Source organism: Paralichthys olivaceus, chromosome 6 (assembly GCF_024713975.1).
Source record: "Paralichthys olivaceus isolate ysfri-2021 chromosome 6, ASM2471397v2, whole genome shotgun sequence".
In the NCBI taxonomy this organism is placed as follows: Eukaryota; Metazoa; Chordata; class Actinopteri; order Pleuronectiformes; family Paralichthyidae; genus Paralichthys; species Paralichthys olivaceus.
Genome location: NC_091098.1, coordinates 11,387,017 through 11,401,107, shown reverse-complemented (window position 1 = coordinate 11,401,107; position 14,091 = coordinate 11,387,017). Strand labels below are relative to the sequence as shown.

The 14,091-nt window shown below is 38.6% G+C and overlaps 2 protein-coding genes across 3 annotated transcripts; one reads left to right on the top strand and one right to left on the bottom strand.

The window, feature by feature from the left end:
* Nucleotides 1-1,787: 1,787 nt before the first annotated feature.
* On the bottom strand, nt 1,788-13,562 carry ppih (peptidylprolyl isomerase H (cyclophilin H)). The gene is made up of 9 exons (XM_020089558.2): nt 13,360-13,562; nt 6,545-6,609; nt 6,385-6,408; nt 4,763-4,807; nt 4,066-4,108; nt 3,141-3,233; nt 2,770-2,857; nt 2,639-2,679; nt 1,788-2,218 (listed from the first exon to the last, which is right to left on the bottom strand). Exons 1-9 carry the CDS (start codon nt 13,423-13,425, stop codon nt 2,150-2,152), a joined length of 534 nt encoding a protein of 177 aa, XP_019945117.1. The 5' UTR covers nt 13,426-13,562; the 3' UTR covers nt 1,788-2,149.
* On the top strand, nt 7,251-11,425 carry LOC109630992 (probable G-protein coupled receptor 160). 2 transcript variants are annotated; one of them, XM_069527380.1, is made up of 4 exons: nt 7,251-7,401; nt 8,160-8,324; nt 9,896-10,680; nt 10,780-11,425. In XM_069527380.1, exons 3-4 carry the CDS (start codon nt 9,945-9,947, stop codon nt 11,043-11,045), a joined length of 1,002 nt encoding a protein of 333 aa, XP_069383481.1. In that variant the 5' UTR covers nt 7,251-7,401; nt 8,160-8,324; nt 9,896-9,944; the 3' UTR covers nt 11,046-11,425. The 2 variants fall into 2 exon arrangements, with proteins under 2 accessions (XP_069383481.1, XP_019945116.2); XM_020089557.2 differs by having other exon boundaries at nt 7,252-7,401; nt 9,896-11,425.
* Nucleotides 13,563-14,091: the final 529 nt, after the last annotated feature.

Here is a 14,091-nt window from a genome sequence, read left to right as displayed (position 1 = left end):
TGTTTGTATGGCTGCCTTCACTTATGTCAGAATATTAAGCATATTGCTGTACAATATATTAATCCCCACATGCAGCCCAGAAATATATCAAATGACCTAAATTAAGGGATACATCAGGAAAGCATACATATTTAATTTACTGAACATTATGTTCATGTTACATAATATTTATGATCCTGATGAGCTCTCACAGTTTCACTGGTTTTACCTCTCAAACATAAACCATGGAGGCTTTGAGAAGAGAGCTCATTTTGATAAACTGTACAGAACATCAAGTTCTCACCAGTCTAGACAGCCTACTATTGTCTTTCTACACAGCCTGCTGTCACAGCAAAGAGAACATATGTGTTCACCAAGTCATAACAGATAATTCAATGATTTCATTGTTTAGATGTGATAATATAATTTACATCAATAAATGACATTTTTAAACAAAGGTCATTTTGGGACACTGTACACTCGATGAATAATATCTGCAATTTCCCTTTAAAATTTTAAACACCCTAACATATGACTGTTTCTTGAAAGGATTCAGGATTCACTGGTAGAATATTTTAAACTATCAGTCCTACTTTCTATGACTTGCTACATTTAGATTTAGATTTAGATTTCCTTTACATGATCACCCCTCTTGAATTTTGTAACGCTCAAAAGCTCACATAAGGACACTGAATCCTGATGTAATACACACACATTGTCCAGAATAATAAAGTAGTTAAATGCTGTCGTTATCCTGAGTGAGTTCAGAAACTCCACTTCCAGTAGCACAGGCAGACATAGACTCACATGAGTGTGAGGACACCCCCCCCCCCCGCCCCCCACCCATTGTCATGTTAATGCTCCACTGGCACTGTTTATGAGCACTGGCTAATGGGTGAAGAACTTGGTGTTAATGGCCGAGCCCCATTCTCCCACACAAAGATGGGCTTTAGCATTGACCCCAGAAAGGCTCCCCACGAAGAGAACCCCCCCCCCCAAAAACCAACCTTCTTCCTGCCTCCGTAAGAACAGAGCCTACATCTGAAAGGATTCTTTTGTGCTTATAGGGAACGAGGTCCAAGGCAGGAGAGGGAGAGCGTGGATGGGGGAGGGGATCTGGAGGCTAAGATTTGTATGGATGGCTGGGACAAGACGAGGTAACCGTAAGTTCAGCAGAGGATGCCTTGGCACCGCAGTGTATGCCTTTGAGGACTGTCGTCTTTTGCCGCAAAGTGTTTTCCTCCTCTGCACCAGAGAGGCGGAGATTGATTATGACCCACTATCCCCATAGAATCTGTTACTATAATTGTCTAATCAATTCCTTGATAAATTAAATCTTTTCCCAAGCCATAGAATCAGGAAAAGATCAGTTTTTCTCCAAGGTCACAAACACGAGGAAGAGAAAATAAGAAATAATTACATTAGACAATGCACATTACACTGGGTACACAATGTTCCCGAAATGCAATGTGGAACTCAGTTTCCAACCATGGATATGCATTTTAAATACACATTAAGTGAATTTAAAAAGACAAATAAAAATTGATCTAATAGATTACAACATATTTTATGTTTTGCTACCCATTTGTAATTGGTCTTATGCTCCATCACTACTTGTGGCAAAAACATTTAAACTGATGGACAGCAGTCCTTGTTATTGCTGTGATGTCCTATCTAATATTCTCATGCATACTTTAAATAGTATGGACATGTTTACTGTTTGGGGATGAGGAAACAACATTAAAAATTAACATGACAATGTTAATGAATAGATTGCTTTTTTAAATAAACAAGATCGCTTCAAACAGTTATAAAAAATGTAAAACAATTTATTGAAAATAAGTGAAAGTGTGTTTAAATTTCAGTCACAGGACACACAAATTGTCAACCACATGAAGTTTCAGCGAATTAATTTAAAACCCACATGACATCCTTCAGGTACCAACACCCACCTGATATGCAGCTCATCTTATCTGGGTTTAGAAGCAGCTATCAAGTGGGGATTAGGTCGAGGAAAATTGCCAAATTGATCGAATTAACTTTATAATGTCATTCATAGAAAAACATTTGTAGATTGACATTTGCTGCGGTGCATCCAACAACATTTAGACACAGCTTCATGTTTACAGAGGATGTGTAGCTTTTACACTGGTTGTTGTGAACAAGCTGATCACATCTCTCCACACTGCGCGATGACGATGGGAAGTTTGGGCTTGTTGTTGGGCCCCGTGGCGACATGCTGTTTGGAGGAAGGACAAAAATTTCAGTGAAACAAAATCAATCACGTAAACACCTAACTTCAAGAAATGTCAACGACTGGATTTCAGTCACAGGTGGAAGGTTCAGCTGTGAAATATTTGCGTTTTAAACATCAGCACGGAGGTGGTAATATTCAGTACAGTGAAGACTGTCAAAAATAATAAACAGGCATTTATGATACATTCTGACATTGATGTTAGGGATAATGAAACAATCAAGAGGACATAACAAATGCTGGCACAGCTGTTAGAAGCTAAATATATATATATATATACCACCTTACTGTCTTTTTCTTATTAATCTAGTCAGTGTACAAATCAGTTTAAAATGTCTTTTGATTTATTCCTGGAATCATTTTAACAAACATATAACATAAATTAATATTGAAATGAGTATTTACCTCAATTTTTCTCACCATCAGCAAACCATCCACCACTTTTCCTGAAACAGTTGAGAACACGACAATTAAACTCTGGCACATGAACGAAGCTCTAAATGAATGTTAATACAAAATGAATATTCAAGACTTACCGAAAACAACATGCTTCCCATCTAACCAGTCACATTTAGTGCAGGTAATGAAAAACTGACAGCCATTTGTTCCTGGACCACTGTTTGCCTGAGGAGCATTATTTGGGAAGATTAAAGTCAGACTACTGAGAAATAAAAGCTTTAAACATATTAATGTTGGGTCTAATTCACTCTGAATCTATCAATCAAATCCTATTGTCTGATATAATGGATTAATCACATCCTAAATAACTTTTTACTTTGTGCAGTATAATACAGGTTATTCAAAATGACTGTAGGAAACGCCTGTCTTGTTTGGTTAAAGTCCAAGTAAATAAACCCTTTCCAGATTCAGGAGTGTCCCTGACTTCAAGATTAATCTGCATACATACCATCGACAGAAGACCAGGCGTGAAGTGCTTCATTTTGAAGTTTTCATCTGCAAAGGGACCCCTATAGATGCTGCAGATACCAGTGCCATCACCCTTCATAAAAGACAAGCAGGACGTAGGATAGGACTCACAATGAAGAGGGCTGAACACTGCAACTGTTTCGATGTGCTGTAATTCAACACGCTTCCCCCAGAGGGTGACAGAACAACGTTTTTTCCTCCAGCTCCGTTCAAACATCATGGCAAGGTTTATACAGTCTAACCAGGAATGGCAGATAGTTTTATTGCACTACTTGTGCAGTGTAAAATTACAGAGCAGCTGATTTGCACACACACTAGAGTCATGGTGTATTAATTTCCAATTCATCACTCTTTTTACCTATTGTCTACTGCTTTGATTTTTGCACTATTCCTAACTTAATGTCTGCTGTTTTTAAACTATGTAAGTAGACATACAAACAGATACTTTGTCTTTGTACGCATACAGCGAAGGTTGTTGGGTGACTCTCATAACATCAGCAGCAGTAAATAGTACATTGAGAGCAAAGCTAATCTAGAGTTTAATTTCCTGTATATGCAGAGATACCTGGCCAATAAGACTGACTCCAATAGTTCTGCAAGCATGTTGAAGGAGTGTGTAAAAAGCTACCGTGATGCAAGGTGGCTGAGCTCAGAGACATACAGAACAAACCATCTGCTGAACCAACCTACTATACATTCCTCAGGGTTTTGGTCTTAGTATAGAATATTACATATATATGATATGAATATTACAAATTATTTGAGTAGTTCAGTGTTGCATTAATTCAAAATATGCATGCAAACAAAGACAGATACTAAACATTACCCCTTGAATGACTCTGTGACATTTTCCCCCAGAGGTGACATGAACATGATGACAGCAGATGAGGTGTGCATATACTTACGTTTACAAAGTCCCCTCCTTGTATCATGAAACCTTTGATCACCCTGCCAATGAACAATTGAAGACATGTGAATAAATTTAGCTTAAGCGGAGTAAAAGTTCACCTTTGGTAGAAGATTAAGCCGGGCAGTCTGAAAAGTAGTGATACAGTACCTAGCATTCATCTTTCTCCGTTCATCACTCACCAACAAACCATGTCGAATAAAAAATAAAACTTTCAAAGAAGGTGAATGCTTTTTAAAGAAACTGTGATTCCCACAAAGCACTGCAAGATAGGACCCCTGTTAATTAAAAAAATCAATGCTTTCCACATTTTGTTGATTTGCTCATTCTAGCACTTCAGGACTACCAACAGGCTCTGAAATATCATGTGTTTAGTAATTGTAGTAGAGAGTTTGCTATGTTTGCACAATGTACAGCAAATATTCAGTGGATATAAAATACCAAGCCTGAATAAAAATCAAGTGAAAATCTTTGCTAAATGTGCTGTTATAGAAACAAACTTCAAATGAGTGCCTCTACAAAAGAAAAAAAATACTGGATAGGAGAGGATGTTTAAATACCAACTTTAAAATCTTAGGAGGTGGTAGGTTTCTAGATGAGTTGACATGATTTTGAAATAACTTTATAAAATAAAGAAAACAAATAATCTTTCCAACATCTGAGCACAAGGTGAGCTTAACAAAAAAAGCTTGTACCTGTGGAATGTGCAGCCTTTGAAACCAATCGGGACCCCATCCTTTCTGTGGTGCAGATGTTTTAAACAGAACAAATTGATGTTAGCCATAAAGATAAAACCAGAGTATATAACATGAGAAGCTATAACCTTTAAGCAAGTAGGCCTTTCTATGTGGCTTCATTTTTGACAGTAAACAGGCCTCGGGTCAATCAATACACACAAGGCTGCAGGCAGATACATGACGGCTGGCAGCCATCATTTGGAGGATCCTGCTATCCTGGAGCTCTGTCTGAGGTGTTCATGACAACACACTTGTATCACAGTCTACACCCCTCGAGGGAAGAGTGCTGGCATAAGGAGCACTTGGTACTGTTAAATGGTGACATGTCCCTTCTATAATTGTCCAGCATGCAGGGCATTTAAAAGCTTCCTACTCTGGAGGTTTTGTACTCCTGGCCCAACAACTCCATCCCTGATCGGGCATCTGTACCATGAAGCGAGAAGCTGGGTGGGGGACTAAGTGGTATCACAAGCATGTGGACTTAAAACTGAGAGAGATCTCCATGGCAACCATAGACGATATAGCTATAGAGATGGATGACATGGCAGCGAAAGGCGAAGCCAAATCATCCTGATTCCTCCCTGGTGGCTGGCTGCAGTATAGGTCATGAGCCCAGCCTCCTGTGTTTTTGGATGGGAATTTCACCAAACTAAAAAAATCAAAGTACACATCAAACACATTTTTCTCAGAGATGGTTTATGTCATTGTATGTTATATTTTTTGCAGCTTTAAAAACATCATGAATGAAAGCTGAGACTGACTTGTGATTGGTCAGGCACGTGTATCGGCTATATCATCGCTCCTATCCCAATCACTACTGAGCTAACTCTGGCTGCAAATGATGTCAAAAACAAAATATATCCTGAATATTTTATATTGTATCATTATTAATATTATTATATTAAAAAACTTGTACAAAGGGAGGAAGTGGACACATCTTTATATACTACAGAGTTTATGATTGCAGCATGACTAACCTGCGCCAGAGGTTAAATATCTGGAAATTATTTCAGGTCTTTTTTTAAAAATAATTATGGGATCATATTTTTCATGTGCATGTATGCAGAATATCACTTTTTGCTGTCACCATTACTTAATTTACATGCAGGTATTAAATATAAATATAAGATATACCATTGACTTCCCTAAAACTCCTAAAGTGATTTGCAAAAAGTTGTGGTTTGAATTTGAATTTTTCTGTGAACTATCCCTTTAAGAATGGTTCCAACAATGCCACCTGTCATGAACAACTCTGCCTCTTTTGCATGAACACACTGAGTCACTTGATAACCAGCTCTGTGATACTAGTTATTCAGGAAGAGTCATGTGCTCAGTGAAGCCACACAGAAGCAGGCCCATGCTTCTTTGATATACATGTAAGCACTCCTGAGATCTGGTTAGGCATAGGATGTGACCTACAGAAACCTATTGTGTTAACCAGGTTTCTCCTTATCCTTTAGCCTGAGACAGGGAGCAGTGTCATGTTTCAAATGTCAGGTTGTTTCTTATTAAATGCTGGGATGAATGTGTAGCACGTTTCCTCTCTAGTGTTTTGGTGAAAAAAACCTTTACTGCCTTACCTGAATTCTCCAGTGCAGAACTGCCTGCAAGAGATGATGAAACTGTAAGCAACAACTCTGAAAACTCAGAAAGTCTATTCCATTACAACACTTGAAAAAAAAATAAAAAAATTTAAATGCGAATTGCCATGAAGATAAAATACATCATCTTTCTCCTCACCTGAAATTCTCTGCTGTCTTTGGAACCACATCAGCAAACAGCTCGATCTTCATCCGTCCAACATCCTGCAAACAGTTAAACACACAAAATGATATATCATGAAGACAAAAACATACACACCCAAAAGGAGAATTCTTTCTATAATACTCATGGCCTTGTCTGGATTAACAGGTTATTATTGTACTTGGCAACAGCATCCAGCTGAACCTGAAATATGTTTAATATCTACTGATACAGACTGTTCCTCCTCCTGTTAATAAATGGTTTAGAAAATCATTCTCAATCAGTCTTCTTCATTTCTGTCTTTACGTGCACATTTAAATGTAAACTGATTCCTTTTACATATTTAATTTCTCTGTTGGTTTCACTGACAACAATAAGTCGACGCTGTTTCATTTCAACAATATGTGGCACTTTAACCACCACTGATACCATTTCCCTGTGGTCAAAGCATGCATAATAAAAATATGTAAATGGGAACATGCCACATCATTGATGTAAAACATTACTGGACATTAAACTGTCTGTGTGTGTGCCTGCGTGTCTGTGCACCCAGGCTTCCCTCAAACCAGTGGGGGGAATGCAAGTGGCCGACCACTACAACAACGCCTGTGTGTGGACACAGACAATGAGCTGGTGTAAAAAGATGTCCTCATGACATTACTGCACAACTGTCCCTTCACTCCATGCAGCCGACTCACTGTAAAACACTCCCATCTTTGCTACGACGGCCGTGCGGAGTATAAAATATCCCAGTGACAAAATGACACACAGAGGCAGAGTAACATGGAACAAACATTTGAGCTGCCGAGGGTTTCCTGTGGCTGGAGGGCAACATCCACCAAAGTCAATAACCGGTAAGACAGCTTTTATCAAGTGAGACAAACGTAGACTATAGTGTTCCCACCTTGGCAGATCCATACTGATGAACTACTTTTATTGGGCTGGTATGAGAGTGTCGAATTGAAAACTTAAAATTTAAAATCCTGAGGAAGATGAGAAAAGGTGTAATGAGCCCTGAACAGATTAGGACAAAAGCCAGTGGGTTTCACCTAAGTCGTGTTTAATGGGTTCACAGTCCAGATGCAGCCGCCATCTCCCCGAGCCACTTAGTCTTTTATTGACACTTAGTATTCACACCGAGGGCAAACAATCATTTAAAGCAAACATTACACGTTTCACCCCTTTAGCATGTGGAGTATTTTTCTAACATAATACAATATCCAGAGGTTAAGTACAGTCAGTCATAACCTCTGACTGTGCTCTGACACATTGAACAAACAGAGAATTTCATTGAAAGGACAACAAACCAGCTGTTTTTCTTACAGTCAGGTAGCAACTTCAGGCCTCAAACAAGCAGCATTTGATGCCATTTCCTTGGATTGTCATGTAATTGTATAGGGACACGGCGTAAGCCCCAAACAAAACCTGTGACAGGGTTTGGTTTCAACCAGCAAGCGTTGTTATGAGGAAGTGAATCCAGGTTACCAGTCATTGGATATGCAAATGGACATAACAAGAGGTTGTCACCTCTGGGGCGTATGGGAGGGAAAACAAGCAGATTTCCTTAAAGACAACATAGGCGTGTCCAATCAGTTGTTTGCATTCACAACAGAAAAGGTGGGGCTATAGAGGACAGGTCTACCTGACAGAACTCACAGACCTGCACAGACGAGACGTGACGAGCACACACAGGACTCTAAGCTGCATCACTGGACAAGACTTGAGCATCTGTACGTCTACTACGTCTCACTGGACGACGATAATCCTGAGCACAGAGGTAAAGGCTTCTTAGAGCTACACAATATCTTACTTCTTTCACCTTGTTGAATAATTCCTTCATACTTCAAATTAACACGTACCTGTCATCAATTTTAAAAGTACATGTAGTATGAATGTGTCTACTGCTTTAAAAGGGAAAGGGAAGTCAGAACTGATGAAAAGATAAAAGCTATGTTTTCATTTTAAGTGAGTAAACAACATATTCCAGAAGTGAACTGCAGTTATTAATTATTATAATTTATTTTACAGAAAAACGTATATTGCTAGTGAAAATCATCTGTGTTTTAAATTTAAAATTGTGAGGTAGAATGAGATCAGTGTTCTGGCTTTTCCTTAGACAGAAAAGTGGAAAAAAGATGTGGATATATAACACTGGCAACTACTCTACATTAACCTTATACCTGTTTAAATGAATAAAATGTTAATATAAACATTTAAATAAATATAAATGATACTAATAATACTAATACTTATAATATAAACATTTGCATTTACCATCAAATGTTTCCTCTGACAGTTTAAGGTCAGTCTATATCTCTCTATATTTTGTTTAGACACATTTTCATGAAAGTAACATTTGCATGACAGAATATTCCTCCCGTATATCAGCAAACTATGGATGTTTTATCACTCATAGGCTAAAGTTTCATAACCATTCAAAAAGCAGAGCTTTTAGTGTACAGATTTAAAAAGCAAAACTAGAATTTGTATCAAGATTTTTTACTGATCTGCAGCAGAGGCAGGCCACCTGAGCTGAAACAAATATCACTGCATCATAAGATCTGTATGTATATATATATTTATAAAATATAACATAGAGCAAAGGGGAAGAGAGCAACGGTCATTCTAAATTGTGGAACTGTTTTTAAGGCCTGAGGAAAATTTTACTGCTCATAGTTTGTCCTTCTACAGCTTGAGAGACAAAAGTGTGAGTCTCACTTCTCCAGCCTCATTTGAATTTCTTTTTTGTCCAATATGCTTCTCACATTTTGATCCTAAAATTAAGGGAGACTTAAGACTAAAGGAAGATACCATTTCTCTCTTAAGTTTCAAGTCTCAAGTCCAAATGACTTGTTTCATTTCTCCTGAAGAGTGGGGGAAGTGTTGGGAGTGATCCTTTCACTTCACCCCTTCAGTTATTGACATCACTGTCTACATTTTGGCATCAGATTGGCTACATAAAAAATACATGTAATGATGCAAAAATGTTCCTCTAGAAAAGTCCATGTGAGAATATGAGAAATACATTACATATTAAATAAAATATATATAAAATAGAATAGAAAGAGGCTGAAGTGAGGATGCCACGTTTGTCTCCTGCGCTGTAGAAGAGCAAACTTAGTTTGTGCAGTAAAACTTTCCTCTGGGAGCTACTGACTATATTGATTATGAGACCAGATGCATATAGATCCGCTCGACTTTGGCTGAAAACTTTTTATCTGCGGAAACCTAATACCTAATCAAACACACCTTCCCAGCATGACCAACTAAAGTTTGTCCACATGCCACACCTACACGCTTGTTGTTTTTAATTATTGACCATATCCAATATTATCTTGCCTTTCACAGCAATCCCTGGAACGTGTTTATGCTGACCTGAGCACTGCCGATAACTTCAATGCTGCCAGACTTGCCAGTGTATCCTGATACTAGCCACACCTTCAAAATGCTAGCTATCTTGGAGCAATGGGATGAGAGGTCTGGTTACAAAATAGACAACACTGGGAAGTACCTGTCGCTTATGCTTATAAAGTTGGGAATAGACACAGTGGTCTTTGTCCTATGCTGCCGGAAGCTGTATACCTCCTTTTTGAACATGTGCAGCCTGTCCATCGTCCTCGCCGACCTGGCGATGGTGCTCTGTATGACAGCTGTGTGGCTTCTCGGGCCTGAGAGGTCTCCTCTGTCCCCCTGCTTTGTTTTGGCTCACACCGCAGCAACATTTGAAGCACTGCCCCTGCCGGTGATTGGCTTGGGTATAATTGACTACTGTATAGAAGATGCCTGCCTTGCCAATAAGAACACCTTTTGCAAATTTCTCAGGAACGTGGTCATGACATTGCTGGTGTGGATGCTTGCTGTTATTTACTCCATTGCTTATGCAAAAGTTGAGCTGATGGAACTGGTTACTGTGACAGCAGTAAAGGCTTTGGTGTGTGAGGAAAAGGAGTCCATGCTGATTACATACTTCCTTTTGGGGCTTTTTGCTGCAGTAACTTTGACGATGCTGCCCTTTTCAACAAGCATTCCCATGTGGGTGAGGGAAGCCAACAGGTTATCTGAATTGAGGGAAAAACATGTGGACCAGAGGAGTGACTTGTTCACTGTAAGCCCGTCCACTGAGACAAAAAGCAGTAAGGAAAATGATCTGGGGGAGACCAACTGGCAACGACCGCCCCTGTGGCTCAGTCTAACTCTGGGCTTTTCTTTATTTTGGATTCCTTATCTCACAGTGTCTGTGGCTTGTCTGGTCCTTGGCTTTGGAGTGCCTGCCTACATCACTGTTAACCTTCTGTGGATCGAGTGCACCAACAGCTTACTGGTGGGAGTGGTGTTCTGGGTAAAGAGCAGGTCGCTCGGGCCATACTGCCATCTGCCTGAAAATGTATGTTTATGGCATGTTTTCTGGCATTTGAGCAAAGGAACATGGCAGCAGCAACCCCCTGCAGCTGTGTTTAATCCATCAGAAGGGAAGAGGAACCATCTTTTCTACATCTGACATCAAATGTTCTCCAATAAACTTCTTACATCACAGAACTGACAGAGTTGAAAACCATGAGATAGGGAAGTGAATCAGGACTTGTATGTATCCACTACACATTGTTTACTTATGTGAATGTGATGATAATGAAAACTCCATTTACCATATATAGAGATGGATGAATTTTTTAGAGAGGAGCAAAGTACTGTGAAAAAAAACTGCAATACAAAACGTTTGTAAATATTTACAGAAATAACTACACATTTTATATTCTCTGTACTTTTATATGTTTGTTATACAGCTCTAAAGATGATTTAGGACTTTGGGGAATCGTGATGTTAATGATATGTTATGATGTTTTAAAATGGTGTGTCTAAATAAAAATATTCAGAAACACAGTTTCTTTCACTAAATGATGTTTATTTTGCTACCCTTTGCCACACTAGGCCTAATCTCCACCAATACAAAAAGGTTGAATGTTCATTTCTGCCATTGATGAAGATGAAGAGTGAGTTATGATCAAAAAGCTGCAGGAGGGATGCAGATGGAACCGTTTGCTCAGCTGCTGTCTAGGAGGTCAAGAATGAACTTTAAACATTTTGGTATTTTGTGTCCCTGATAGACAAAATTGAAAATATACAGGTGGGTCTATTTTACTCTAGTGTTTACAAAAATTAACAAACCTTTAACAACATTAGAAAATATTGACTTGCACAAAACAATTTTGAATTGGAACACAAAGTCCCAAACCAAATCTGAAAACAACTGGTTCGCCTTTAACTTATCAACCTACACAGTCCTGATGAGGCTACATATTTGTACCTGTGAATACCTGAGGGTGTTTTGATTGTATTGCATTTTCCTCTTGTCTTTGTTTGGATGAGCTTGCAAAGTCAAATTTCAATCAACTTTGTTATTATGGCAGTTGCATTTTGAATATGTTTTTTCTCACATTACTGAATTCTAGTCATAAATATTTCATGGTAAAAAAATATTTTGATGTGAAGTAGCAGACCCAAGGAATGACAAACTATCACAAAGTCTGTGTCATGCACAGAAGATTAGTATATAGCTCAGAAAATCAACTCCAGAAAATGTCAGATAAATGGGTCCAGACAATATCCAGACTTTGCCTTTCACATATGAGGAACACAGCAAAAGATTGTCCAAGTCAGACAAGTTAATAAAAACACAAAAATCTCGAGTGCCATCGATACCTGGGTAGAAAATGCAGAAGTAAGTGATGTATGAAGTTCACTTTGGATTTTTTTTTTTTGTGAATTTTCAACAAAAGCTCTCTAATCTTGTCTTTGGCATCTTACATGCACTGCACCACTTTTTCATTCCAAGATATTTGTATCAAATCCATGACGTCTTTGAAAAGTTTCTGCTTTTGCACCGTGAACATTACAACACACAGGAGAAACTCATCGAACCAGAAGTCAAGGACGAGAATCCAATGGAGGAGATGCTGCTTTGTTTTATATCTATACAAGTATAGATCAGCATCAATGGTGGGGAAAGGGGCAGTATAGGTTGGATGATTACCTACTTTCTAATTTTAAAAATGTTAAGATTGTGAAATAAGTTCAGATTTGTGCATAGAGCTGGACAATAAGGCCAAACATCATTAAGATGTTCATATCAGTCAATACTAATAATTATCACAAAGATGTTTACATCTGAGTGAAGGATGGGGCTTTAAACTGTTGTTAGAAAATGACAAACACTTGATATACAGCAAATCAGTTGGGTTTTACCTCCTAACTAAGTATATTATCAATACATATTGGACTTTTGTTCAATTATTTTATTATGAAAATTATGTTGAGATTGTATTGATACTGTTTTGCCCTAGTTGTGCATTAAAGTGAACTTCTCTTAATCGAGTGAAGTATCAGGTCAGGTTTATTTAGCTTCAGAGACATTTGTAATTCCCAAAAAGTCACGTGTTTCCAGTTACGTGTTGTGTTCAAGGACAGGGGCTACAAGAAAAGACATTTCCGTTTATTCATCTCTTTTTGGGAGAATGTTAGTTATTATTTTAACCATAACCATCATCTCTGTTTTAAAAAGATAGAACCGGAAGACAGTATTCAACTTGCTCAAAACAATAACCTCCATCTCAGTGATGGCCAATATAAACACCACAACATAAGCAGCTGATAGAGAAGTAAACGATGCGTCGTCGCACAGTAGATGTATGTTTTTTAAACGGAGAGGTTTAAACACCACCAACGTAGTTTGTAACTTTGAACCAGATCGACTCATGACGATGAGCGACGTTGACGCAACGTTAGCTTGATGCTAAAGTCCCAGCAGCTCCACTCACCTGCCCTCCGATGGTGATGTCGAAGAACACGATGGGGTTGTTGGGGTTCGTCGTTTGAACAGACATGTCGATGGTTCTCTCGCTGTGAGAGGCTTCTCTAATTCTCTGTTTGAATCAGTGGACACGAGTTATTTGAACATCCAGCCTATGCGCCGGTTTGACACTACGGAGGCTCGGGAGGGACAGTTTACGGTTCGCGATTGGGGTCAAAAATGTGCAATCGCGAAAAAGCGCTTTGAGTGTGCCGCCTGGTGGTCAACTTAACTACAGGCAGAGACAAAAACCTGCCATTTATAATTCTGCACTTTTTAAAGTCACTAATACTACCTATTTGAATTTTTCATCATAGTGGAATATTTACAGCTGTTCTACATCAGCCTCCGACACAAACATGTATGTTAACAAAACACTAAGCAAATAACAGTAACCTGGCTTTAGGTTAAACCCTTTCCGAAGCAATATTACACTTTTTTTTTTTACTTCAATTTACCCTCTCTAATAGTGATTCTAATTAATGACTGCTATAGTAATATAATTACATCTATAAGTATCATTATTATTTTCATTTTAACAACTAAATAAGATTGTTAAGCAACTCCTGGTGTCTCTCCTCTCGTACTTCCCCCCACCTTTCAAACCCTCCTCTCCTTCTCCCCCATTTTCCTCCTCTAATCCTAACCAGCCAAGGCAGATGGCTGCTCACACTGAGTCTGGTTCTGCTAAAGGTTTCCT